This window comes from Nasonia vitripennis, chromosome 5, assembly GCF_009193385.2.
Source record: "Nasonia vitripennis strain AsymCx chromosome 5, Nvit_psr_1.1, whole genome shotgun sequence".
In the NCBI taxonomy this organism is placed as follows: Eukaryota; Metazoa; Arthropoda; class Insecta; order Hymenoptera; family Pteromalidae; genus Nasonia; species Nasonia vitripennis.
Window position 1 is genome coordinate 4,999,215 of NC_045761.1, and position 26,904 is coordinate 5,026,118.

A 26,904-nucleotide genomic window follows, 5' to 3' on the forward strand; every position below is an offset into this window, starting at 1 on the left:
AGAATGGGGAGAGGGGGTCATCGTGTGTCTCCTTCGCTAGCTCATCCCGCTCCCGCCGCGCGAGCGGCCGTTTTATCCGCGCGGCCAGAGATGCGAGATCGATTCTCTCTCTTTCTCTCTTATACTACACGCGCTCGACTGGCTTTCGCTCTCAGCGCGCCATCGGAGAATGCGAAAGAATTCTGCCCAGGTATAGCTCGCTAACTTCACTCGGAGACGGGAGAGATATGCTACACGCGCGAGTGTTCGTATAGAGCTACACGGTTCGCTTCAACTGATTTTTTTTAGAATAATTTAATTTTCAATTTTTCTGCGGGTCAACGAGTATAAAAGACTGGCTTTCATTTGACAGTGAGTTCAATCCCTGGCAGACATAGTCGAGGAATTTACGCTTTCGCTCAGCCCTATTTTACCTTCTTCATTGCCTCCATGGCTTTATTTTCTCTCGCTTTGCCTCGCTTTTCGTGACATTTTACGACTCCGGCTGCGCGCGCGCGGGCAAACTTGTTTCGAGCTTCAATGGTGTGTACAGTCATGCGCGCGCTATTGCTTTATCAATCAGGAAAAGGTATCATTAGGAGATATCGCATTAATTTCAACGCTAAATTCTCCTCTTGGCGTTTATTGTAAAATATCGTACAGCTCAAGTATAGCTGTATTTCTTCAATATACTTCTCCTATAATAAGACGCGTCCTTACAGCGCAGCGTCGGGTAAGTTTTCAATTTTAACAATTCCAATTGCGTCTGCAGGTTCATGAGTTCGTTATGACTTTCTTTCACTGTTTCAACGAGCCTTGTTCTTTCCATAATTGAACGTAAGTGATTTTTATGGAACAGCCTGTTTCTCTTCCGCAAATGATCCTCTTCCAGCTGTTCGATCTGTTTCTGCTTTTTTAACGAGAACAGTTCTTTACTCGTGATCAGTTCGACGTTCATTTTGCTCCAATAGTTTATTTCGGTGAGAACCCTCAGAAGGTTGATTCTCTCGTCGTCCAACATCCTTTCGAACTTCTGAAATGGAGGGTGTAATTTTATAGAATAATTTGCATGTCTCGCGTAAACTGTGAATTTTCTCTTGTACCTACCCTTTGAACCGATTTCAACATTTTATCGCACGAAGTGGCGTCTTTGTACTGTATTTTGTCTTCGAGCCTTTCTACCAAGTAGTTTTGCATTTCTTTTCCAATCTGAAAAAAAAAAACGTAATGTAGCATTTGAAGTGAAAATTGCATCGCGTAGCTTACCTTAGTCTTTTGCAAAACAGTAAGGTGTTCCCTCAGATGCTTCATCTTCTTAAACATGCACTGATACTTCCAGCTTCTAAAGCGAATACTTTTCTTCAACTTCATCAAGGCTCGCATAGCTGCAATCTTTTTCTCTCCTTCCATAATAATTTCATTGTTGACATCTACGAGTTGTTTGCACGTGACCACAGCTGCATTCTCAAAGTTATTAATATCTCCGGTGATCAGTATTTCTATTTGCGCAGCTTTCAGCACCAGCTGTATTTCGGGATTTTTCAAGAACTTCGATTGCTTTATCGTTTCTTCTTCGATGGTATTTTTCATGAAAAATATCTTGCTCTGTGCCACGGAGCTCAGCTTTTGTAAATAGAAGAAAGTCTGTTCGGCTTCAGCTAATTCCAAAGCGGCGATTCTCAACTACAAATGAAAATATCGTTAAAGTTATTGGATGCTACTGCAGAAATAGAAGCTAGTAGTTACCTTGATTTCTATTTCTACTTTGTTTCTGCGTAGTTTGCACAGGGATTGCCAATGACTGGTATCGATTTGCGGAGGTAAACTGTTCGGCATCACATCTAGCGCGTCCATTCCGCGCAAAAAATCCAAATATTCCCGCGGCAATATTGCCGACTTTTTACCAGCCATTAGACACTTATTCGTTTCCACTAAATAGGTCAACGAGGTGCAAGTAATTTGGCCGATTCGTGGCCGGCGCTTGTATTGTCTCAACAAATGCTCGACTATCGGTTGTTTCAATTCCGCGAATTCGCCTCGAAATTTTCCCTCCAAAACTCTATCACGTTTATTTAAACTTTCATATTTGTTTCGCAAATCTGTTACTATTGGTTCTATGCTTGTCACTTCGTTCGACAAGGTTCTATTTTCGTTTTCCAATATTACTAAATCGTGATTAACGATGCTGAACATTTTTCTGTTAGCGTAATCCTTCAGAAGTCGTCTTTTTTGGTCGTTCAATCGTAAAAGGAATTCTTGTAGGATGGCCGATTTTATTTTTATCTTTTCTAAAGCGAATTCTTCCGTCTTTCTGTCAAAATTCTCGATGTCGGCCTTTATTTGCTCTGAAACGTGATAAATATCTCAACCTGATTTTTTATGAGAACATGGTGTTATATTACCATTTATATTTTTGATCTCCGTTTCCAAGAACAACTTATATTTTTTTCGTTCGGCTTCTAATTTAGCCATTTTTTGTTTATAAACTTCTACAGCTGCAATATCGATTTTGTCATATTGCGAGGGACGCTTCAGTAATAAACATTCTGGCTTCGGCACATCTTTTCTTACTTCGTCTTCCCATCTATCATTATAATATTTCAATATAGTTTCAGAGTCAGTTACGTATACTTATTTGAAATAAAATTGATAAATTAACTTACCTTACTTCTAAAAGACCATCCATCATATCCTGAAGTTTCGCTGCTCGAAATACGACTTCATGATCTGGAACACTCATGTTCGTCCTTTCCGCTTCTACTAAATTATTAATTGTCTTTTCATTTTCATTATTCAAGCAAATATCCTTTTGAAATTCAAACGGAATCTCTTCTTCCTTAATCATAACTACATCTTCTGGCGTTTCGGTAGAGTGCCATTTAATGTTGACGAATTTATCATTTTCGAAAGTAACACCAAACACCTCTTTCAGTTCTTTTTTGCATTTTATCAATCTTTTTAATCGATCCTCCATGTCGATTAGTACATTATTTTTTAGAGACCTCATTTCGTCAAACCTCTTGTTAAAATAAATCTAGAAAGAAAAAGATCGTTTTTTATTAGAAACAATAAGCATTATTACAATATATAAAATAATTAAATTACTTTTAATCTATTTTCTCTAGATGTAATAATGTCATGGTGACTGTCGTCAAAGACTGTTTTCAATAATTGATTTGGTGGAACAGCATCTTTTATCCATTGGAAACTTGTCGATCCAGTAAAGACAATGTCGTTACTGTATTGTAAGTACAAAAACTCTTCATCTCTGTTGGATTTTTGTAGAATTTCTTCGAACATGGTTGGCTCGAGAATTAGCTGATCCGTCTCACAATTACTAATTTCTAAGCATGAACTCAGCAAAGGAGTATTAAAAAGTTCAATAGAAAAATCATCCATTTTTTCAGGCTTATCCATATGGCGTAATCGAAAATTATTAACGTAAGTTTTACAATTGAATGAAATAAGCGTGCAGTCGTGGGTCTCTAAAGTATTCCAAAATGATTTCATTAAATACTCAATAATTTTCTCTTTCTGGTTGATACTTGTTTGCAAATATACTTTTGCTTCTTCTTGTTCACTAAGAGCAATATTAATTTTTTTATTTCTCTTTTCACTATCCAAATCAAATGTGGATACTGGTAATCGACATTCTGAACTTTTTGTCTCGTTTAAATCTAACAGTCTTTTGATCTAAAAATTATAAGATTTGTTCTCGTATCATGTTTTTAGGCAAGTACATGATACTGATTTAAAATGTATTTACCTTAGTCTTCAAATTACTCAAGTCTTTCAAAGTAATATTTTTTATACGTAGCATATCATTCCTCTCGCGTTCAATAGTTTTTTCGTCTTCGAGTTCGAGAAATGTTTTGTTATCATAAATTGTAGCTTCAATATCTATATATTCCCATTTAAAAGTTTCTATATTTTTTTTAAATTCCACAAATTCGTCTTTGCTTACTTCTTGCGATTCGCTAGATAAAAATAAAATTCTAAGGATTATTTTGCAGTCTGTATTAAAAATTTAAACCAGAATCTTACCAATTTTTTATACAAACGAGACTACCGTTTTTTCCCAATGAAAGGATGATCTTGCCACAAACTGCAGATAGAGATCGTTTGGTCCCTTTTTCTTGGTAGTGATGCACCATAAAAACCTTTTGACTTTTCGATAAGTTTGAGTTCTCTCGTAAAATTACAAAGCCGTCAAATCCACATGTAACTGTAAAGGTTTTAGATACACTTATGTCGAATTTCCTTAGCTTATGCTCGGAAAATAGAACGTTTGTCAAAACAATCAAATCGCTCTAGAATTGAATAAAAGATTAGTGAGCAGCCAATTTAACATTATAAAGTAGAAAAAAGCAATGACTGACCTCAATTTTATATAGATGTAATTGTTTCAAAAGGTATGGTATCCCCATAAAATCACAGACATTTCCTGGACCATATTTCAAATTCTGGTAATGGCCATGCAAATGTATTCTATGAATCTTTTGACACGAATTTTCCCACTTGTTCACTGAATATATTTCAATGAAATCGCCAGCAGGTGCAGTGGGAAATGTTTTAACGAGAATCACTAATCGTACCGTTTCACGAATTTCAAAAATGAGAAAATCTACAATAGGTTTCTTTAAAGCCATGTGAAAAAATACTATTATTTCCATCTTCACGATGGTTCTTAACAGAAAAATATGACTTGGATCAGTCGATACGGCGCCAAAAAGGCAACCATTATTGGAAAATTTTACTCTCTCCAAAGGATTTCGATGCAAGTGAATCATTTTTAACATGTGAAAACTTTTTTTTGATGCGATGAAAATAATGCACTTTCCTGACGTCGTGCTCACTACTAGTAACGGAATATAAGGATGCGTTTTTATGCAAAGTACTGAAAAATAATAACAAATATTAACTAGAGCCGAATTCTCTTTTGATTATAAATACATTTTACCTTGATCATTCCTATCAATGTCAAATTCTGTGCAAACGTCTCCGTCAAAAATGTCAACAAGTTTTAAACTATTCGAATCATCAAGTACAACGATATGAGATTCTTGTGGCTTCAACATACACATGCTTACAAACTTTCGGCAAGTTTCGAAAATTCGTTCCAAATTTGGTTGATTCTCGTTAAAGGACAATTCCAAGATATTTCCAGCATCAGTATGAATCAAAATCGCTTCTTTGTGACGTGCCAGTATCATTTTTATAGGATGAGAAGAACACTTGATAAACCATGAAGCGTTACACACCTCACTGGAGTTAATCTCTAAAAGTGATTTATTATTATACTGAAAATAAATTCTGATTTACGAGGCGTCTAAATAGTCCATTGGGTACTTAATTCGTATTAGCAATAAATAGACTCACAGTTAATTGCGAGTTATTATCCACCATTACGAATCCGTTCAGAAATGGAAGAACAGAAATTTGTTTCCTTGCTTCGACATCTATATCCCCGCACATGATTAGCGCACACTTCTTCCCATCGCTGCTGACAATATACACATTTTGGTAGATGTCGCACAGCAACAAATTACCATTGTTTGTCCAGCAAACGCAATCGATTTTATGTTCTATCGAATTTATACAGTTTTTAATAACGGTAATCTTTTTGGAGTACGTATAAATCTCGTAAGTCCAGAGTTTTCCCGCTGCAGGTGAAAACTGATAAACCAAATGTGCTGATATCAACGAAGCTCTGGAAATTAATTCGGTTTAAATATACGAGTATACGGCTCGATCTGATCGAACATAAATATACCCACTCGATCGTTTGAATCTCATCCGTGAGCATCGTATCCACAGAGGTCATTTTTTCCCCAGTCCTCCAAAGCCAGACGATCAGCTGGAAATTCGGGAAGGACGTTAAGCTCAAGAGATATTCCGTACCTGCGAAGCAACACGAGAGATAAGAGTTCGGACCCTTGTCAAGTCTGCATACGGCGACTTTTCTGATCTCGGGATACGTGTGAACGTATATCTTCGGGCTGTAGCATCGTTCCGCCATTGAGAACATCGGAGTGACCTGCGAGAAATAAAAAGTGTTCGCCGACAAAGCTCGTGTGGAACCAGAATAATCTGCCGTGGAAATAAAACGAAGCAAGCATTCTAATAACGCTGAGCTTTCTAAATTTTACCGGATGTCCTGCCAAACAGCAAGCGCCTTCGCCTCTGGTCGCGTCATTGAAATATTCGATCCTCTTCTCTTTAGTTCCCAAGTTGTAGAATATCACGTAATTCCCCGACGCGGTTGCTATCACGTCCTTGCCAACGAACACGAAGTCGTGGACTGCTCCGGTTTTGATCCACCTGAGCAGAAAACCTTTGGTTAATCCCAGCCGTTTGTAAATAATAATTGATGCAACTGTGCGTTTCCACCCTCTTACTTAGTAACAATTGTCATTATATTATCAAACAAACGAGATCGAGCTTCGGCTGTTTGCAAACTGTGCTATTTACACTCGGAGGGAGTACACCACGAGCTTGCGCAGCAACTCTGTTTTGTTGCCTGGTAACGCGCTGTACTCGGCTTCGGCGTGAGATGTTCGATACTGCCAGCGCAGCTTTTATTGCAGCCGATCACTGCACGTAAAGTAAAGGCAAACAGATATCCGCTTGATTATTATTAACGTTAGAGGATCTACTCGTGATCATTTTTTTTTTCAAACTAAACCGTAGCGTTGAATATTTTTCGATTTAACCGACACGTGACTTCGCCGTTTCTTCTTAACGATCAAAACAGGAATATCTAGTCAATTTCCGAGGTGTGTATATGCGCGCTCACGCGTCTCTGGAAAAACAGGATTTCAGAGAGCCGACGCCGGTGGATTCCATTATATGCACGATGTGCATCTCTCAAAATCTACCGGTTATTCGACTCTTTTCACCGCACGCGCGTGCGTTATATTCTCTTTTTTTCGTTAACTCATGCGTCCCTTTCCCTTTTATCAATGCGTTAGATGTAAAACGAAATTAACATAAGCAGAGCGCGCGCGCGCGCGACAGTTTCGCGGAATACCGAAGTCGCTGCACATACCTGCGTATGCAGGAGTGAAAGTAGGAAAGTTCCTTTTTTTTATGTGTACAACGCGTGTACACAAGCGGAGAAAAATAAGCATGTGTAATTTCGCGAGTGTGGGTAATTTGTTTTATTTTTTTTTCGTCTCGAGCGCGAAGAAGCGATCGTCGTCGTGATAGGAATGCCAGGGGGGCGAAGTGTGCCACTGGATCAAAGAATTGTTTGAGAAAAGAAGGAAGGATGGGATCGAGGGGACGGACCGTTATCGCGAGGTATCGTCCCGCACATAATAATGGCCGGTGCGACACATCGACGTCTTTCAATTTGTGCTTCGACGTCGACGCGTGTATGCTTTATATGTATATACTGTGCGGAGGCATGATAAAAGATGTGAGGATACTTTACGACATGAATACCTGAAAATGCGCGCGCGTGGTTGGTTTCTTTTTCGATGCGATGGAAAGTTTGCAACTTTAATAGATTTTGTTACAGTGTATCATTTTATTATTTAAAAAAAAAAGTAAACATCGTTTCCAAGTAAACTTTATTTTTTCATAGAAAGCAATGATAACAATTCGAAAAACCACCCACTCCAGCAACCTGAAAAGTTTTTCTTGAAGAGCCGCACAGCACATAGAAAAACCGGCCGTGAACCAAGTGAAAGTATTGCAAAACAGCACGACTGATTGACTGGCGGCGCGCATACGTTACATTTAATTCGGTGGTGGTGGTGGTGGAGGCGATGCCCCGGCCCGCAAGTCTCGTCGCGTGAAATAGTAACCTAGTAAATTTCCCCTACCCCCGGCTGGTGCGTATATAGTCGGCGACACTGACCGTGACTTTTTTTATACTTACTCCGGTCGGGCGCATCGATCGCGTCGTCGTTCTCCAGCTGAATAGCCATGTCGCTGGATCGATAAGTTTTTCACGAGCTTCGCGATAAGAGTTTGTTGAGCTCGGATTTTATATAGTGGGTGGTGGAACAGTGCTGGAGTCTGCGGTGTGGGTGGACTGCCTGTTGCTGGTAGTTTTCCAAGTTTCTTCTTTTTCTACGAGTTTTCGCAGCAGTGGACAGTGATTTTATTTTTGGATAAGCGAGGTGAGTGGTATACATCGTTATGTCGTTAATTGTCGTGTTCTAATTAAGCTTCGAAAATTGATTTGCGACTAACAAGCGCTGTTTTCTTAATTAATAAGATTCAAATCGATCGCAATACACCTCGGGCATCAATCAGTCAGTTTATTACACAGATTATGTAGATCTATAATGGCGAATGCAACAATTGGCTCAGCAGTCGTACAGTACACAAACGAATCGAAAGGATATTCTAAAGACGGTCGCGCAATCAATATTCAAGTGCAGTTGCTGATTTGGTATTCGAACGGAAGTGCGTGCCGGCTTTCTTTTCTGCCAAGTTTTAGACGTCGATTATTAGATGCTAAAAGAGACCTACATATTATACAGCCAATTCAATTGCAGCCATTCATTCATCCATGTTTGGCTCGAGCCGAATTAATTATCTCTTTACGATATTAGACGCCTCGAGTGCGGCAGACTAACAATGCCAGTCGATGATGAAGTGTGACAAGTCTATCATTTTAAAGTAAACAACGCATAAAATAAATTGTCAACAGGTCAACATGACGGGGCTACCGTTCATCCTGCTCCTAATCGCAATCAGTACTCATCTCGTCCCCTGCGAATCCCTCGACTCCGCGTCACCAGAGCATAGAAGCGTCGACGAGCCGGTGCTCAACCTGTCCTACACGAAACTCAAGGCCAAATCCGAAGACAAGAGCGTAATAGTGACGGCGAAGCCGATACCCGAGATATCCCAAAATCTCGAAACGTCAAAACTCAAACACGATGCGATAGGCCGTTCGCCTATGCCACCCACAACGATGCGTCCCATGGTGTCGCCGAAGTATCGGCTACAGCAGCGCAACCGCGTCGCAGCTCCTGCCTCGCCGAGGGACAGCTACCTCGACGCTTTGGAGTATTCGCATAACATTAAGGACGTCAAGGGACACGAGGACAAGTCGCCGAAATTGACGAGGAGAGAATACACGCCGGGACCTGTTTACAGGCCGGAGACCGATAACGCGGCTAGCAGCAGCAATAAAATCGGTAAGTATTCTTATATACGAAACGTTAATTTAACGATTTCTCGACGAGTTTTCGAGATTAACCGAGGATGTCGCTTCAGAAACTATCGCGAAGACCCCAAGGATCTCCTACGTCGGCAGCTCGTCCGTCAGGCCGTCCGACTCTTTTCGGCCCTCGGCCGAGATCAACTCCCACAATCAGCCGCAAGTCTCGATCGGCACTGGTTTCGATAGCAACAACGAAAACGGTAACATCGTCAACAGCAACAGCTACAGCTACGACATCTACAGCCCTCCAGAGAAGAACTACGGAGCAGCACCTCAGACCTCGTACGGACCACCATCGCCGTCTTACGGACCACCCTCGGCGTCGTATGGACCTCCATCGTCGTCTTACGGACCACCACCGTCGTCTTACGGACCACCGCTGATGTCTTACGGACCACCGTCGACGTCGCACGGACCGTCGTCCTACGGAATCCCCTACGGATCGTCGCAGCAAGGTGAGAGCAGAGGTATCGTATTAATGCTTGGTTTTTCACCGTTGCACCGTTTGCTCACGCAGTTTCACGCTTTCGGGATGGTTTTTGTTTTGTGTGTGTGTGTGTGTGTGTGTCATGGCTTCTCTCGTCTAGCTTTAATCAGAAGGAAACGGAGTCCGCGTAATACGCTCAGGAGGATGAAGAACCACTCAGATTTATTATTGTCTGCTTTTTATCCTCGTCGTCCGAGGGAAAATTAAAGCGAAAAGAGGCGCTCGCTTAATGTTGACGGATTTAATTAAATTCTTATTCACGTCTCGTTAAATCGTCTCCTCTCTCACGCCGGGGGAATCTTAAGAGCCCCCCCCCTTTCTCATTTCCAAGCTCGGTGTACATTTGTTCCCCCTTGCGCTTCTCGCACCATCGGCTCTTACAAACGACCCACTTAACGGAATAAGGAAAAATTGCAAAGACGGTCCCGAAAGTATCCAACGCGGAAAGTGTGTTTAAAGAGTAACTACCCTCCGACAAACCTTCATCTCGTATCCATCGCACGGTATAATGCGAAATTTCGACTCCTTCAGGTCTGGGCTCGCTGCAGGCGACCTACAGCACGTCGTACCCGCTGCCGGATCTCTTCCCTCTGCCGTTCTTCCCGGCGATCGACCTCAGCTGGCCGATCTCGCTGAAGATCAACGCCTACACCCTGATCAAAATAATCCTCAAGATAATCATCTTCAAGATGATCGTCAAGTTCATCGGCACCATCTGCCTTCTGCTCTTCCTGCCGAAGCTCATCTCCAAGAAGAAAGACCAACACAGCGACGACGAGGAGGACGACTCGCGGGGATTCGCCGACAAGCGTGAGTATAGACCTAGTCGAATCTTCAACATGTAAAAAAAAAAATAAACGTATGTATAATTTCATGCGTTTTCCGCAGAGACTCTGTCGAGGGAACGGCTGCACTTGCTGTCGTCGATAGTCTCGCGCTCGATCGAGCATTACGCCGAGCTGAACGGAAAAAACGGCGCGACAACGAGTCGCCGGAGGGACCAAGAGGCGCCGTGCGAGAGTCTCCTATGTCGAATCGGCAGGCGCGTGTTCGGCGCTGATACGTGGGCCGATTATATACGGCTGTTTAAGAGCTACCTTGCCGAGGAACGGTCTGCGGCGGTTCAGCGATCGAGGAAGAGATAGTGCGAAATGTGCAAATGGCTTTCTTCCAAAAACTACCTTGTATACGACTGTAATTTATTTATTTATTTATTTATTTATCAAACGCGCTCGCTCCTCTACGGTATTACGTGCAGGTCGAGTGTATAGTGCACTTATACCGTTAGGAGCGACGACGACGAATAAAGAGATTATTTTTTTGTCATCTCAGTAACGCCTTTTCTCTTTTATAACTCACTGTGCTCTAGCGTTATTATAACGTTATAAGGAGGAGAAAAAAAAGCGAACGCTCGGCTTTTTTCCGGGGATTTACACAAAAAGCATCTTGCAGCGACGACAATAACAATGCGCGCGAAGTGTCGGGTGTTCGCGAGCAAGGTAAGTGACTTCCTTGCTTTTAATGATCACGATCTGGAACGACCTCGGGGACGCAATTAAGTGCGTAACGAACTGATTTACAAGTCTTACGGGCTCTACACGTTCTCGAGTTTTCTTCCGCGCGAGAAATTCGACTCTCCTGCAATAAGTAGTAGATATCGACGGACGATCGTTTTATTCCCGCTGATGATAAAAATCGTAATTATAATTCTGCTGCAGCGGGGCTAGTGTGTTTTATAACGTCGTTATAAGCGCGTGTAATTTTAGAATCTCCTCTCTTATGTAAAAAAGCGATAAATCTTCGGACTATAATTCGAAGCAGATATGAATCCGGTGAAAAATAATAAAAAAAAAGAAGGAAAAATTATTTTTTTCCTCCGAGGATCGCAATATGTGCGTGTTTATCCGCCGAGAATCCAGATCTCAGCGGTTCTCAAAACAGCCGATGCTGACACACACTCGCGGAGATCTAGTTCTTCGTTCATTCGCTAATAAAGGGTAATTCAATCTCTTCTGGCGCTGTTCATGAATGGAGGTGTAGATTGACATGAGCGCACGAGGGCAAACAGACGTGGTATGGACAAAGTTTACCGAAACGAGTCGTTTCTAGCCGCTTCGAGCAATCATTCCGGTGGCTGGTTTTATTTCCATAACTCTCTCAGCCTTGCCCTGAAAGATCCTGAATTAAGTCCAAACTACGAAATCACAAACCCATCCAGAGTATATATATTCTCATACGAGTCATAACACACACAGCTCATCATCATCATCAATCTCACTTTGGCGCAGTCGTTTTTGTCCGCTCCACATATTGGACCAAAGGTGTTTTTCGCGGCACACACGTGAGTACCTAAACGTACGCCCGCACGTACACACCATTGAAGTCTATATACTACACTGCCCTCCGCTATTTCAAGCAGGAAGGAATTAAGCGCGGTCACGATCCGTGCGTGTTTACCGAATGGTCCTACCGAGCGTCATTGCCTAATTCAACGAGGCCCATAAAACTGACGTTAGCTCGCTTTGACCGACGCTCACCTGCGCTCTCGCGCATAGCGCGCTATAAGAGCGTCGAATAGAGGGGGGATAAGTAGACGCACGGACAGGATATAATACATTCGGAGACGCTGGCTGTATTATGCTTATAAAAGCGGCGATAGCGCGCCGCAGAATCCAGTCTTGCTTCGGTACAACTAGAGAGACGCTCGGCTAAAGTTTGTTGTTGTTATTAGTGTTGCTGTACTGATAGAAGATACACGTTGCATCATGAAGCTCGCGTTCGCACTTGGAGGTAGGAGATATGTACATTGATTGAATCGAAAATACTAAACGGCGCTATGGGAGATGTCATCCACGCGGTATATTCGATTAAAATCACTTCTCATTTTATAAATGGCGAACCGGATTAACAGGCCGCATATAATTAAAATCGAATCGAGCTTATACATGCGGCAAGATTGTCTATCTAAGCGCGAAACGGAATAACGCGCGAGCGTTCATTAGCTTCGATTTATGCGATTGACATAGTTACGCGCGCGCTCGCTTGATAATGCATCACGTTCATATAATTTGTATTATTATTCAAAGTATAATCTCGCGCTAAGAAAAATAAAAAATAATCGCACTGCGCAGCAGCGGTACGAAAATAGAAAACATCGTCGCTTTAGAGCAAAATACAAAACATCCAACCGCTGAGCCTTCCCAAGGCCATTATACATATAGGTATACACACGAGCGGCGCGGTCGTAGCGCATAAAATTAGCATGTTTTCGTCGTTCGCGAAATTCGGGTATTTACGACTAAGCTCCAGACTCGATCCTCTTCCTTCTGCATTATATCATCTCGGCTGAATCCGAATAATATTGAAAATCCCGACGATACAATTACCCGCTATCTCGCAGCCGTCCTGCTGGTCTGCCTGGTCTGCAGCATCGAAGCCGGCCCTACGGAGAAGCCCGTGACGACAGCCAAGCCGACAGCCTCGAAGGAAGTTAAGGATGCGATAAAGAACGCCAAAGAGGCGAAGAAGGCCAAGAAGGACTGCCTCAAGAGCTGCCCGACGGATTACGTTCCAATTTGCGCCCACGATCCAGCCAACGCCAGCTTCAAACCCAGGACCTTCGGCAACCAGTGCGTCCTCGACACTCACAACTGCGAGATGGGAACGAGTGAGTTTTATCTTCTATTGTTCGCTTTTTATACCTAATATTCGAGGGTATGAGTTGTACTTTACGTGAATTTTCCTCGATTTCAGAGCTCGTCATGAAGATGAAGGGTGAATGCCCGGGATCCGACGGAGTCAGACTGTAATCGCCCTCGACGACTGCTTCGCGCGCATCGATGTATCTAAGTCACGCATAATAAACGTTGTTTATACTCTGCGAGCTGTCGACCCTCCTATTCTCACGCAGTGCATTTCGTTGTTCTTTGTTTTTTGTTTTTAATTATTCATACGATGTATACCTATATGACTTGTAATAATCATTGTGTATAAAAAGCTTCATTATATACCGTAAAGAAGATAAACCCGTAATCTAACTATATACTTATATGTTCTGCGTATTTTATTCAACCCGACTATCTTTTTCCTCTCATTTTTTGTATCGCGTCTCGTCGCGGCCAAGATATATCCAAAAGTGTCTGGCCGTAGAAATGAAAATTATACGATCAATCATCGAGCGCTTCGTATTAAATAAAAAATAATGCGCAGTACGTTTAGAAGCAATGATGCTGGGATTATTTTCGGCTTCTCTCTGCATTCGCGAAGGATTGCGCGGCATAAACAATGAAACCGGATCGCAGACAGACAAGGGGCGGCCTCGGCATTGTCCAGCAATCATCCCTTGCATCCTCTTTAATAAAATCATTGACTGGAATTAATAAGCTCGGCAAGTCTCGTCTCGGCGTAAATCCCAGTCAGTCAGTCACTCGGCAAAATGTTCCCGTGCTGGAGTCTCCTTCTGATCCTACAGCCGACTCTCGCCGGCGTTGTCGATCCGACGTCGCTCCTCGAGGACTTCGAGGTCCGGATATCCAGCCTCGAGCGTCGGCTCCGAGCTGTCGAGCAGCCAGGTTGTTGTCTGATCGATTAAGACACTCTTGTGTGTTTGGTGCGGTGCAGTTTGAGGACGAGCTTTGATTACAGTTTGGCATATCAGCGGAGTCGAGGGCGGCTGGGACGTCTGCGCAGAGGGTCCTTGCAAGTGTCGCGTCGAGACGAGGTCGTTGTCCTGCTGGAGCATGGGGCTCTCGGATCTGCCGCCCACGCAGCTCGTGCCTAAGAACATCTTGAAACTGCAAGTTACTAATGCTTTGTCCTTGCGTTAAATAATTCTATAACTGTAGGAAAATTATCGTCGCTTGTTGTTTTTTAAGAGATCTGAGCAGTAATCAATTGATGGCCGTGAGCAAGGACACCTTTAACGGGCTGGATCAACTGAGTTACTTGTGAGTGTGTGGAAGTAGAGGATAAAGCAATTTCGTAAAATTTTTGTGAACTTTTGCAGGGACATGAACGACAACGCGATCGAGCACCTGCCCATAAGTTTGTTCTTTCCACTGCGTAACGTCACCCACCTACGACTGAGCCAGAACATTCTGCGAGAGCTCGACAGGAATCAATTTATTCGGATGCGGAATTTGGAAATTTTGTACGTTCTGATATCTCTGTGCCTCTGTGTCTATTTAAAAACTAACTCGCGTCACTCGACCTTCTTTCATAATTTAATAGCAAGCACCTGAAGCTACGAAAACGCCGTTCTATAAACGTCCTCATCAAGTACAAAATACATACGAAACTTTTTTCTCGAAAAAGTCGCCCCAGCGCACACAATGCGACGGGCTGTTCTAGAGATTCCGCTCCTGAAAATAAACTTTTGAGAAAAAGTTAGCAGAAGGCCGCGTCTATACACCGCATTTTTTCTTGAAACATCCTCTTCTCGTTACATCCCCGCAAAGCTACAATATTTCATAACGATTCTCATCCCAGGGATCTCTCCTCCAACAAACTCCGCGCTCTTCACGGAGCCATGTTTTCCGGTAATTCGCTTCTGGTCCTCCTGGATTTATCGACGAACCGTCTAACAACCTTACCCTCCGCTGGCTTTCGGGGTCTCGCGAGTCTCGAGGAGCTTCTGCTGTCGCGGAACCAGCTGAGCGTCCTTCCGACCGACAGTTTCGTGGGACTAACTAGCCTCAGACGGCTGAGCCTCGAGGAGAATCGCTTGGAGGAACTGAAGCCAGGACTGTTTCTCGGCCTTGGCAAGCTCACCGAGTTGAATCTGCGAAACAACCGACTGCAAGTCGTTCCGAGCAACGTACTCTCGCCTATGGAGAAGCTCCAACTTCTCGAGCTCACCAGCAACGGGATAGCGCACGTTCGTAGAATATTTTTTCACGCTGTCCTCTTTTTGCTAAAATTCGCGACGATCTAAATAGAAAGTTCCCGCAGATAAGCTCGACGGCGTTTCGGGGACTGTCGCGTCTGCGAGAACTCGAGCTTGGGCATAATCGTCTGCGGAAGTTCGCCCGAGGCGTGTTCCAGCCATGCTCTGGTCTCGAGCGACTCGTCCTCCACGGCAACGTCTTCCAGACACTCGAGGCCGGCGAGTTCTCGGGCCTCGTCAATCTCACAAGCCTCTTCCTACACTCCAACCATCTGAGGCTCCTTCATCCAGCCTGTTTTAGGGACGTGCCGAAGCTGCGCAAGCTGTGAGTTTTTTTCGAAAGCTCGAAAGCTTTTTTCTAATACTTATAAACAAACTTTTTCTCTACGCGCAGTCAGCTGGAGGACAACCATCTGAGTCACCTGCCCAAAGGCGTGTTCGACCGTTTCAGCGAGCTTTCGCAGCTTCGCTTATCTGGGAACCCTTGGCACTGCGACTGCGCCTCTTCGTATCTCGCGGGCTGGCTGCGCAAGAAGTACCAGCAGCAGCAGCTTCGCGACAACAACACCGGCGCCTGGGATTTCGGCGCCGGGGCCGTCTGTCGGGGACCGGGAAATTTGGGTGGAAAGCTTCTGGTGAAGCTGAGCTACCGCGAGCTTTGCGACAACGAGTGGGCCTCGATGAAGGGACTGGCGCCGAGACTACCTCTTGAGCTCGTAGAGGACTACATGGACGAGGTGAGCTTTATTTATGAAAGTTGTTGTGGTTTTGATAATAATTATTATTTTCGCTTTATCCGCAGGTCTGAAGATGCGCGATTATCGTGTGCGAAAGAGAAAAGATTGCACGAGACAGTTCATCCGTTTGTTTACGTCTTGCATTCGGTAGACGAGTGCAATTTCTATTTTTGAATCGCCGCCGATAAAAACGCGATCTTATCGGTGCAGCGGTTCGTTGGGCTTGAAAAAGCTATCGTAATGAATTTTCATCAATGAATTATTGTACTTATTATCATTTTCGTAATAAAACAAGTATACACTGTACTCGTTTTCCTCATTAAATCAAAGCGCGCATTTGAATGTTTGCTTTAAACAAGAGCGAATAATTCATTCCGCTATCCGCTCACGAGTAATTATGTAAGTGAGAGTAGTCGATGATTCATTTTTAATCGCGCCCCGACGACGCAAAGTCCGTAACGAAAGACGCGCAATTACTCGAAGATTTTCAAAATTTCTTCTCTACACGTATATACTTCAGCCCGAGGGCGTTTACGACGAGTAAAATTACCGGCTGCATAATTCATGAACCGACGAAAAAAGACCACGTGTTATACCCTTGCCTATACAACAAAACTCACCGTTGCGGTCAAGCCGAGTTCGTTCAACTCCCGACGTCAAGGACCTCGCGCAATTAGTCTCGGTGCGTCTCTTCCTCACTTTCAATTTCTTTTCCAGCTCTATACTCTCCCCGGACCGACTCGACTTAATCAGACTTCTTTTTCCCCTAGGTATACTTCTCATCCCGCTTTATTATATACAAACGCATCTCGGCACTTGCCATTGTTATCCGGGCGATCGTCGTTTTATACGCACAAGAGATTTACGCAGCCGATATATAGTCTGGCCGCGATAAGTCGACGGTGCAAAAAAGCCAGTGTGTGTGGCTTTGCTACGACGTCGTTCATTCATCGTTTTTTTTTTTTGCGAGTTATCGTATTCCACGCAGATCGATCTGCGAACAAGTTTATCAGGAGATTCTCTCGGTAAGTGGCTGAATGGGGGAAAAATAACGCTGATTGCCGAACGTGTAATTGTCAATCAATGCGAAAGTCAACGTATAATGAGTTTACACCGCAGGAAACTAATTATATTTCGAGTTTACCGAACACTCAATTACCACGACGGCGAACAATGTGCGGGAGCACTATAAACACACACACACACACACACACACACGTACGTGAATAGTTTCTACATCGAGTTGCTGTTCATTATCGTCAATGGATGTATATGACGGTACTCGCAGTGCACAGCGGTAAATCAGGTTCACTTTGCGCGAGTTACATCGCGGCATAATAGCTCGGAGCAAGCGTTGTTCGATGCATCGAATTGTCAGAGCTCGCGAGATCAGGTAACCGCACTATATATATATATAAAAACGTTCAACGCCCGCCGCTGCAGATAAATAAAGTGTTTTTTTAAGTCTCTGCACTTCTAATCACACATAATTACATACGACTACTAGGGCTGCATACGCGTTCGCGATAAGATAAGACTCCCGTTTTCAGATTCGTTCAAAGTTCGAAATCCCCTTTCGGGCGCACTAAGAGCCCACCCGTATAGCGTTGATCTTCGAGAGAAAAACCGGAAACGGTAAAGAGTGCTAGTTAGTGGTCGTCGGGCGCGTGCATCGTCGAGATTTTCCCCCGCCTGCGGACCCGATGACGCGTGGGGGTACAAGTCGAGAGAGAAAAAAGAGAAAAGCCGCCGGCATCAGTGCGCGCTCCACTCCGAGCCGGTTCGGTGAAGAGTCTCGACTTCTCATTCGTACGCGTTACAACATATCTCATATAATAGTCATGGCGAGTGATGCAGAGAAGCTACTGCGCGAAGTTCTCGACGCGCTGGTGGAGTACGGCTTCTTCGAGCCGAATTCGAAGCAGCCTATCGTCAGGTTCCTGCATCCCGACGAGCTTCAGGTAAGTGCGAAAAATTGAGTTAACCGGCTGTTATTAAGTTTTTTTCAATTAAAAATTATTCGTTTGAGGCGGGAATCGATCGTTGTTTTGTTTCGCTCGCGACGCGGGTCTTAATTAAATATCCTCTCGAGTTTTAATTAGCGCGAAGCACAATAATCGATCGTTCCGCGCGAATTACGGCTTCTGCCGGTGAATTTTCTCTCGGCTGTACGGCGAAGTGCCGCTGCGATTGGCATTCCTCTCTGGGCAGTGTACATGGAGGTTGCAATCGGCTCGCCTTATCAGGAAAACTTTTTTGCGCAAACACAGCAGTGCTTATACACATTGCAGCGTCTATCGCTTTTACCCTTTTGCTGTATACTTATTACGATATCGCAGCGTATGTCAATGGCCTAATATTTAACGCGTCTTCTAACGGCATTAATTATACGATAATGTGTAATAAGTCCGTTAGAAATATTCCACAAACCTAGTATAAGTTTTATATCTCTCGAGGTGCGTGTTTATAACATTCGAAGTTCGACGGAGAGCAGTATTATTTTCCCGCGCAACCTTGCACGGGCTACAAATACGTTTCGCAATTCACGAAAGACTACGCGATAGATACACACACGCGCGATATTGAGTCCCAACAGAACAGATTGAGTTGGTCACGTGCACCACAATGGATACAATCAGAACAACGTTATTTCCAGGATATATAATCACTATATATTGGGTAAAAGAATACAGTTGTACTACATACTAATCGTTGACTGCGCAGAAAGCTCTACCAACGAAGCTGGGCGAGGAGGGCGCCAACCAGGAGGAGATCCACCGAATAGCCCGTCAGATCGTGCAGTACTCCGTTAGAACGTTCAGTCCGCACTTTCACAATCAGCTGTACGCCGGCATCGACTCATATGGCCTCGCCGGTGCTTGGCTTACCGAGGCGCTCAACACGAGCCAGTAAAATCCCATTGCACACGCACATATGCCTATTCCACCCCAAAGAGCTCTGTCCTCTCTCTCTCTCTCTCTCTCTCTCTCTCTCTCTCTCTCTCGATTCACCGCAATTTCAGTGCACCGCAAGGCAACTCGAAATCGGATTTTCGCGGCTTTCCATAGCCCCCGAAAATTCGGTTATACCGTGTATACAGATAGAGAGCTTTTTAGAACGAGCTTGAAAAGAGAGCGAGTTTTTCCATTAACGCTTTTATTCCGTTCAACATCAGGTACACGTACGAGGTGGCGCCGGTGTTCACCCTGCTCGAGCGGGAGATCGTCGAGCGTTCCCTCGAGCTCGTCGGCTACCCGGCAATGCCCGAGGCCGACGGTATTCTCTCTCCTGGCGGCAGCCTTTCCAACATGTACGGCATGGTACTCGCGCGCTACCGCTATTTTCCGCAGTCCAAACGGACGGGAATGACGGCCTGTCCGCCGCTGGCTTACTTCACGTCCGAGGACGGACACTACTCCATGAGCAAAGGAGCCCACTGGCTGGGCCTCGGTACCGACAACATTTTCAAGGTACGTTAGAGCGTGTGTGCGGGTTCTCTTCAAAGAACGCGAACGAATTGGCTTTTTCGATTTCGCGCGGCAATTCGTTTTGGGGATACAGTGCTCTCTAACGACATCAACGGGTTTGCATTTAGATCGACGAGTGATCCAAGTTTCTAAATCGAGTTAAACTACCGATCGATCGGAGTGACTAATATAGAGAGCACCTTAGCAGGCAATAAGATCCAATTATCTGCCCGCAGGTAAAGACGGACAAACTGGGCCGTATGGACGTGAGCGACTTGAGAGCCAAGATCGCGGAAGCCCGTGATCGAGGCTGCAAACCGATCTTCGTTAACGCGACCGCGGGAACGACAGTGCTGGCGGCCTTCGATCCGATCGACGAGATCGCGAACGTCTGTCGAGAGGAGGACCTCTGGCTTCACATCGACGTTCGTATAATATACATCTAATTGCATGATATTGTCCTCGACGTTGATGTTTTGACGGATCGCGTGCTTGCAGGCCTGTCTAGGAGGTACACTCCTACTGTCGCAGAAGCACCGCGATCGTCTCCGAGGAATCGAGAAGTAAGTTGTAAAGCGTAGAATCGATAAACCGATACAACCTGACGCATGTGACATTCACAGATCGAACTCGGTCGCGTGGAACCCTCACAAGATGCTTGGCGCCCCGTTCCAGTGCTCGATCTTCTTGGTCAAGGGTAAGAACGCGCTGCACGAGGCTAACTGCGCCGGCGCCAAGTACCTTTTCCAGCAGGACAAGTTCTACGACGTGTCCTGGGACACTGGCGACAAGAGTGTACAATGCGGTAGAAAGGTGAGTTGCGTGTAGCGAACGTTGGACAGATCCTAAGACGACTGACTTTACCCGCTTTCCGAAGACCGACGCCATGAAGTTCTGGCTGATGTGGAAGGCTCGCGGTACCGCTGGTCTCAGGCGCTCCGTCGACGTCGCGATGGACGCGGCCGACTACTTCTTACAGAGGATCAAGGATCGCCAGGGATTCAGGATCGTCCTGCCGAGCTACGAGGGCTGCAACATCTGTTTCTGGTAAGTATATATTATTGCCTTACTTTGAATATTTATAAACATGTTTCGCGTTCGTACAATCAGGTACATACCACCGAAGATGAGAGGCAAAAAGGAAGACGAAGCCTGGCGTCAGAAGATACACAGGATCGCGCCGAGCATCAAGGAACGAATGATCAAACAGGGCACGATGATGATCGGATACACGCCGATGGCCCACAAAGGCTTGGAGAACTTTTTCCGGATGGTCGTCAACTGCCAGCCACCGCCCACCAAGGAGAACATGGACTTCGTCATCGAGCAGATTGAGAAATACGGCGAGGATCTCGGTGACTGAGCGGAATTTACTTTTAAGCTGTTTTCACGTTCAGTCGAGATTAAAAATATTGTAGCTCTTGCTTTTTCTCTTCTTCCTTTGTATTGGAAGAAATGTTCGCGCTGTCGATTCGAGGAAGAGCAGTGTACAATGGAACTTGTTTCCACGCGCGTTTGTTAAATCTCTGTAAATATTTCGATTGTGTACTGCAGTGTGGAAGGTACGAGTTTTACGAAAATAACTGCGTTATTATATTTTCCATGTGTATTCTGTTTCGGATTTGTAAATAAAATCGTGACGATGAAAACAATTCATTCTGTCGTGTTTATTTATTTCAGGTATATGAAAGTGGAGAGGGAAAATGCAATCAGCCGTAATCTTCTTACAAACATTTGTTTATTGTATAAATGTACGATAAAAGGACAGAAAAATATCAGCTTGTATAAGAATGTCAACCGTGTACAGACACACTCGTACGTCTCATGATTCTCATTATGCAAGTATACGATATACACTGCGCGGTGGACACGCAGAACACGTTCGCGGTTTGTTTTTCCGCGCACGCAAAAAGTAAGGCAGCTAACGAACGGCCGCTTCCGCCCTCGGGACAGACGTGTACGGAGAGCAGCGGGACAAAAAAAATCGCTGACTCATCAGGCGGCAGCGGCTCAATGTGAGCCAATAAATCGCTGGCTTCCGCTCTCCTTCGCTCTTCTCGTCGTCCGAAAATCGCCGTTTTTAGCGCAACTCTTGCATGAATATGGACGAACGCTTCGAGTGGCACGTTTCTTATTGTCGCATGGCACTGTGCTTGTTTATATGCTCATTTATATGCTTATAGAGAAAAAATATACACTTCTATATAGTATATTACGTTATAGTAAATTTGTTCTGAATGCGCTTATAGCATATAAAAACATTTTTTATCATATATAGACACTTTTTGTTTATTTACAAAAAATATAGGCTTCGTTTACGCTATACTCTACCCCCTTTGCACGCGCACGCTAACACTCTCGCTTGCTCCCATGAGGTGATCGTATATAATATAGCAATAATGCGCAATTCTTAAGTAGTAATAATAATGCGTAGGTGAATATCTTTTTACAGGTGCACTGACAAAATGCCCAATCGATCATAAGGGGACCCACACACACACACACACACACACACACACATAAACACTCACTCGCGCACACGCTATATGTACACAACGAAAATATAACATAAACTTTTAAACTCGCGCGTATATAAAAAAACAAATCGTAAAAATCTTTCTTCGCGGCGTAAAAAAGGTTACGAACAGCCTGCATATAAATATATAACATACGTCTCAAGCCCATGACTACGGCTTTGTGCTTTACTCGCCTAAAATTAGTATTGCCGAGCGCCTCGCGTATTCTTTTTTCTCTCGCCATCTAATCGTTATGGTCGTCAACGTCGAAGGCAGTCATTAAAATACATTTTTGTTTCTGACTTCTCTCGAAGTGGCATTTTTTACATCGCCGTTCGCGTATACAACAAGGGAAATACGACGCACAGACATTATCGATACTATCGTGAGGGGCTTGACGCTTCGTGGTCATTAAAAACGAACTATAAACAATTCAACAACGATTTGACGCACCTCGTAATTTCGAATCAACAGCGTCGAGCACCGAGTCATAAAGGCACTTTTTCCCGTATTTCAGTACAGCGTTTACAAGAGAAGAAAACGTCCGTCTCAGTGTAAACTCGTGCACATCCTAACAGTCTTAAAATCCCGAGCAGTCTATCCTTCAGTAGTATTTCGCCTGATCGAGCTCAGCACGTATGTGTTGCTCACGGCTGTTGCGTTTTAACGTTGCCGACTCGTACTCCAGAGCCTTGGGATAGAGCTTAGGACTGCCCAGGCCGTTGATCAACGCGTTGTTCTTGCTCGAACGTAGTGTGCCGTTTATGCTGCCCGAAAAGCTCGGCTGGCGCTTTGTATTCACCTGTGAAAAACGCAACGTTTAGCATACAACGTACTCTATATTGATTAATGTTGAAAATTCACGTTTGGTTTAAGCATACCTCTTTCAACGGCACGGTTACATAGGGATTCTGCTTGCTGATGTAGTGCGGGCTTCCGGGGACACGTGGTTTGCGGCGTCGCAGGTAGTAGATGCACATGACGGTGGTTAGAAGCAGACCTAGGAGGAAACCAACGATGCAGCCGCCGACCACTGCGCCCACTGACACACCGGCCACCTCAACTCTCGATGGCAGTGCGTTCACTTCTGTAATGAGAAGAAAGTCCAGTTATGGCATGTTTTCGTACAAACGAGAATTATTTAGTTTATGTTTGTGAAGCAGCGCGGTATAAGAGAAAATTATCCTAGGAATTTGCATGAATGGAAGGAAGTTTTCGAGAAAAGTGTATCTCTGTGGCGGATGTAAAACGCTCAAGAGGGATTCCCGCAGAGTTACTGTCGCAAGAATGTCGCGTATCTCGGAGCGGTGTATGCTTGGATACACCGAAAGCTCTCATGCGCGCCGTTTCTGTACCTTGCGTTGCATTCTTCTGCATTTTCGAAATAATATTCTCGCGGTAAAAACTAAAATATCTTCCAACGTGCGTTGAAAGAGTAAAAAGACTCACCATTATCCAGGAGATCGTTGATGCACCACCTGCTCTGTTTGCTGGGTCCCAGACAATCGACGTCACTTGGCACGACAAGACACTTCCTCTTGCGGTGTTGCATGTTGGCCTCATCGCATCGGGACCACGAGGACCAGCTGTGCCAGCCGCGATAGTATTCGCAGTTGGGCATTTCGCAGGACTCGCGCTGCTGCGATGGTCCGTCGCAGCGTCCGGAGCCCTGAAGGCACTCGCGGCTACGGCTGCGTACTCCGAAACCGCACGATACCGAACACTCGGTCCAGTCGCTCCAACATGACCACTGACCCTCTGGGATCTCAGTCTCGAAGACCAGAGAACGGCAAGGTTTTGTGTTGCAGGCTCGGGTTTCGGTTATAGGTCCGTCGCAGGGCGGCGTGTCGCATGGTTTTATCTGAAGATCGAAATAATTTCGGTTAGTCGACCGTTGGCTGATTGAAAATTCATCGTGCGGTAAAAATAAATACGTACCCTAGTCTGCGTGCCGCCTCCGCAGGACTGACTGCACGTCGTCCAAGCGGTGTACTCGGGCCAGGCGCTGTCGAGGCTGCCGTCTATGTTGATGGAACTTCCCGGCGAGCTTTTCCTGCTGCAGGAACCGTCGCTGCGACAATGTCTCTCCTCCTCCTTCGTCTGAATCTTGACGCTGGAAGGATCGTCCGTCTGGGCGCGACAAGCGAATCGATAGCGATGCTCCGTGCGCACACCCGAGACGTTGCCACTGCTCTGCCAGGGTGAGTAAGCGTAGCGCCTCGTATCCGGACAGGCGTGTGAATTGCAATCCTCGATCTGTGCAATGGAGAAAGAATTATTAGACGTGTTTTTTTTAATCTACAAACAACGACGTTCTCCCGAGAGACTTCTAACTCTAGAAGCCATTAACCGCGAGCTCTCGCTTGCCCATGGTTCGTAAAATCCAGGCGTCGTAAAAGAAAATACGATCCCGACATCGCGCTCTTAAAATATCGTTCCGCCCGGGAGCAAACAACGCATAAAGCCGCGTTTAATCTGCAACGAAAAAAAAAGAACGAAATCCTACCTGGAAGTTGCAACCGATGCACTCGACGTTGCTGTCCTTGCGTCCCTGGCTCTCGCAGGTTCTCCTTCTCATCTTGAATCCACCTCCACAGGGTCTGGAGCAGGCGTTCCACGGTCCCCATCCGGACCAGACTCCCCTCTGGGGTCCGAGACTCTGCGGTGGCTTCAGCTGGACCGGCCCGCTCGGACAGGGCGGCTGCTGGATGCAGTAGGTGTCCTCGTGATCGTTGCCGATGCATATCCTGCCGCCGTGCTGAGGAGCTGGGTTGGTGCAAGTCCTACGCCTGGTTTTCACCGCGTCGCCGCAGCTCTGACTGCAAGATGACCAGGCCGACCAGGCGGTCCAGCCACCGTGAACCGTGCAGTTGGTCACGCGTACCCGACTACCGTGGCAGGTTGAGCCGCCGTTTTGCGGTGGAGGATTGTTGCACTCACGCGTCTGACACTGGCAGTGGTCCGAGCTCTGAAAGGCAAATTATGGACTGGTCAGAGGCTTGTAGAAAATTGATGTTTCAAGCTTTTATTGAAAATTATCGTCAACCGTAGTAGCCGCAAATAAAATAATTTGTTTTGTTCGTCAATCGAGCGCAAACTCAGCAGCGAGTGTTCGGTTACTCGCTTTGTCACCTTATACAGAGGTAGTTACAGAGACAGAGATGAGGAACGCGTTAGCATGCAGAGTAGGAGTGTACTGCGGGCGTCAAGACGTCGCGCGTATATTGCATGTCAAACAGGGTACTGAAGTTCTGATTACAATTAAGGATCGGATTCCAGAGCGGCTCTCTCGCACGCGCATCCTGTTATTAGTTCCGACTCGCATATACATAACCATGCATATGCGCGGTCCTCCAGAATACAGTTGTCCGGACTACTACGGTGTCGAGTACTACCCTCGTACTACTGCTTCCAATTACCGCGCGGAAATTTCAATGCATTTAATCTTACCTCCTCGTCGGATGACCTGGAATGATGTCCAGTCGTCGCGTGCTGGCTAGTTTCGTGCTGGCAGCTGTGCCATGCACTCCAGGCACTCCAGCCGCCATTGATCGGCCCCGTGAGTACCGGGCACTTCGTGGCGTCTTGCTTCCAGTGATTGACCAGGTAACCTCCAGGTGACTGCGTTGAAGCCGGAACACACTTGAGGGCCAGCTCGTCCCAGCCACAGTAGGGCTCCTGGGCGTTGATACAGGACTGCGAGTCTCGATGGCGGTGACACTGGACCGTGGGTATCCTGTCGAATAACGGATAGATCGTTGTGATTAATTTTCCCCGCTTGTGTGCGGATACCATTGCACGCCCGACACGGCATTTTAATTGATACAAACGCGCGGCAATTTGTAGCGGTAATCGGCCGGTATTAGCACAGCCGAGCGCGCGCGTCGAACTCTTTCCCAACGCAATTACGCGCACGCGTATCTTTCTCCGATGCATATAATATGTAGTGCACGAACAATTTCGGCGGAATCAAAAAGAATAATACGCCGAGCGGGAACAAGACCGGTAGCTGCTGCATACATTACGTATTATGAGCGGAGAAATCACGCGAGTTCTGCAGTGTGTGTGTGTGTGTGTGTGTGTGTGTGTGTGTGTGTGTGTGACGCGGAGGATAATTAGCATTCGTCACGGCTTGGAACTATAATATAGGTACGCGCGCACGCGCGTCGATGAATGGAACGGCGCAATTAGCCGACTTTCGCTTCCCAGAACGCGATTTGACGACTCGCGAGAATGCCTTCGATTTTCGGGCTCGTGTGCTTATAATATATAATATACCTGAGCAGAGAGTCTTGCATTCCCACGTAGAGACTCTTGGTCTCCTTTAGGTACTGCAGGGTGATCGGAGTCGAGGGCAGTGGTCCCCAGATTTCGATGATGCAGGTCTCCAAGTTCCTCGGGAGGACTGAGATCTTTTTGATCAGACCTTCGGTCGTTGCGACGTAAAGCACTGCTACGCTTCGGTGGACTTTCGTCGGCGTCAGGTCCACCGCGATGTGCGTGAATCTGTGTGGGAAAAAATATGACAGTCATCAATGAAGTGTCGGCAAAGTCAAACATCGGCGAGCACAGAAGCCAAATATTTGCTCATCGGGGATAAAAGATGTATATTTGCTGGATCATCCGCGGCTAATCCGAAATCCGTTGTGC

General features: G+C 45.4%; 6 protein-coding genes across 7 annotated transcripts in view; 4 read left to right on the forward strand and 2 right to left on the reverse strand.

Moving 5' to 3' along the window:
* Positions 1 to 88: 88 nt before the first annotated feature.
* Positions 89 to 7,913, reverse strand: LOC103316605 (cilia- and flagella-associated protein 43-like). Its single transcript, XM_031931873.1, is given in 14 exon segments — positions 89 to 1,012; positions 1,087 to 1,188; positions 1,246 to 1,662; positions 1,726 to 2,563; positions 2,643 to 3,013; positions 3,085 to 3,672; positions 3,746 to 3,956; positions 4,024 to 4,289; positions 4,359 to 4,900; positions 4,940 to 5,279; positions 5,332 to 5,689; positions 5,757 to 6,016; positions 6,129 to 6,355; positions 7,865 to 7,913. Coding segments are annotated over 14 exon segments (4,938 nt in total). The 3' UTR covers positions 89 to 643.
* Positions 7,914 to 8,650: 737 nt separating this feature from the next.
* On the forward strand, positions 8,651 to 10,981 carry LOC100120242 (pollen-specific leucine-rich repeat extensin-like protein 1). The gene is made up of 4 exons (XM_031931874.1): positions 8,651 to 9,137; positions 9,217 to 9,618; positions 10,182 to 10,460; positions 10,539 to 10,981. The coding sequence occupies exons 1-4, from the start codon at positions 8,651 to 8,653 to the stop codon at positions 10,793 to 10,795; spliced, it is 1,425 nt and encodes a 474-aa protein (XP_031787734.1). The 3' UTR covers positions 10,796 to 10,981.
* Positions 10,982 to 12,093: 1,112 nt separating this feature from the next.
* On the forward strand, positions 12,094 to 13,698 carry LOC100119245. Its single transcript, XM_001600280.5, has 3 exons — positions 12,094 to 12,440; positions 13,051 to 13,317; positions 13,404 to 13,698. The coding sequence occupies exons 1-3, from the start codon at positions 12,416 to 12,418 to the stop codon at positions 13,457 to 13,459; spliced, it is 348 nt and encodes a 115-aa protein (XP_001600330.1). The 5' UTR covers positions 12,094 to 12,415; the 3' UTR covers positions 13,460 to 13,698.
* Positions 13,699 to 14,052: 354 nt separating this feature from the next.
* LOC100120209 (leucine-rich repeat-containing protein 15) lies at positions 14,053 to 16,577 on the forward strand. Its single transcript, XM_001603820.3, has 8 exons — positions 14,053 to 14,221; positions 14,295 to 14,445; positions 14,525 to 14,596; positions 14,656 to 14,799; positions 15,138 to 15,525; positions 15,600 to 15,859; positions 15,929 to 16,271; positions 16,337 to 16,577. Exons 1-8 carry the CDS (start codon positions 14,086 to 14,088, stop codon positions 16,340 to 16,342), a joined length of 1,500 nt encoding a protein of 499 aa, XP_001603870.1. The 5' UTR covers positions 14,053 to 14,085; the 3' UTR covers positions 16,343 to 16,577.
* Positions 16,578 to 17,570: 993 nt separating this feature from the next.
* On the forward strand, positions 17,571 to 21,392 carry LOC100120182 (cysteine sulfinic acid decarboxylase). The gene is made up of 8 exons (XM_001600113.6): positions 17,571 to 18,232; positions 18,996 to 19,180; positions 19,447 to 19,741; positions 19,975 to 20,163; positions 20,237 to 20,301; positions 20,362 to 20,551; positions 20,616 to 20,785; positions 20,849 to 21,392. The coding sequence occupies exons 1-8, from the start codon at positions 17,975 to 17,977 to the stop codon at positions 21,099 to 21,101; spliced, it is 1,605 nt and encodes a 534-aa protein (XP_001600163.2). The 5' UTR covers positions 17,571 to 17,974; the 3' UTR covers positions 21,102 to 21,392.
* A 65-nt stretch (positions 21,393 to 21,457) lies between these two features.
* The window catches only part of LOC100120153 (semaphorin-5A), a 49,792-nt gene continuing 44,345 nt past the window's right edge, over positions 21,458 to 26,904 (reverse strand). For both annotated transcript variants that reach the window (XM_031932051.2, XM_031932052.2), the window contains exons 9-15: positions 26,533 to 26,760; positions 25,705 to 25,990; positions 24,761 to 25,222; positions 24,193 to 24,510; positions 23,704 to 24,115; positions 23,136 to 23,341; positions 21,458 to 23,056 (exon numbers count right to left, since the gene is read on the reverse strand). In XM_031932051.2, the coding sequence (XP_031787911.1) occupies positions 22,859 to 23,056; positions 23,136 to 23,341; positions 23,704 to 24,115; positions 24,193 to 24,510; positions 24,761 to 25,222; positions 25,705 to 25,990; positions 26,533 to 26,760 (2,110 nt within the window). In that variant the 3' untranslated portion in view covers positions 21,458 to 22,858. The remainder of the gene's footprint in view (positions 23,057 to 23,135; positions 23,342 to 23,703; positions 24,116 to 24,192; positions 24,511 to 24,760; positions 25,223 to 25,704; positions 25,991 to 26,532; positions 26,761 to 26,904) is intronic.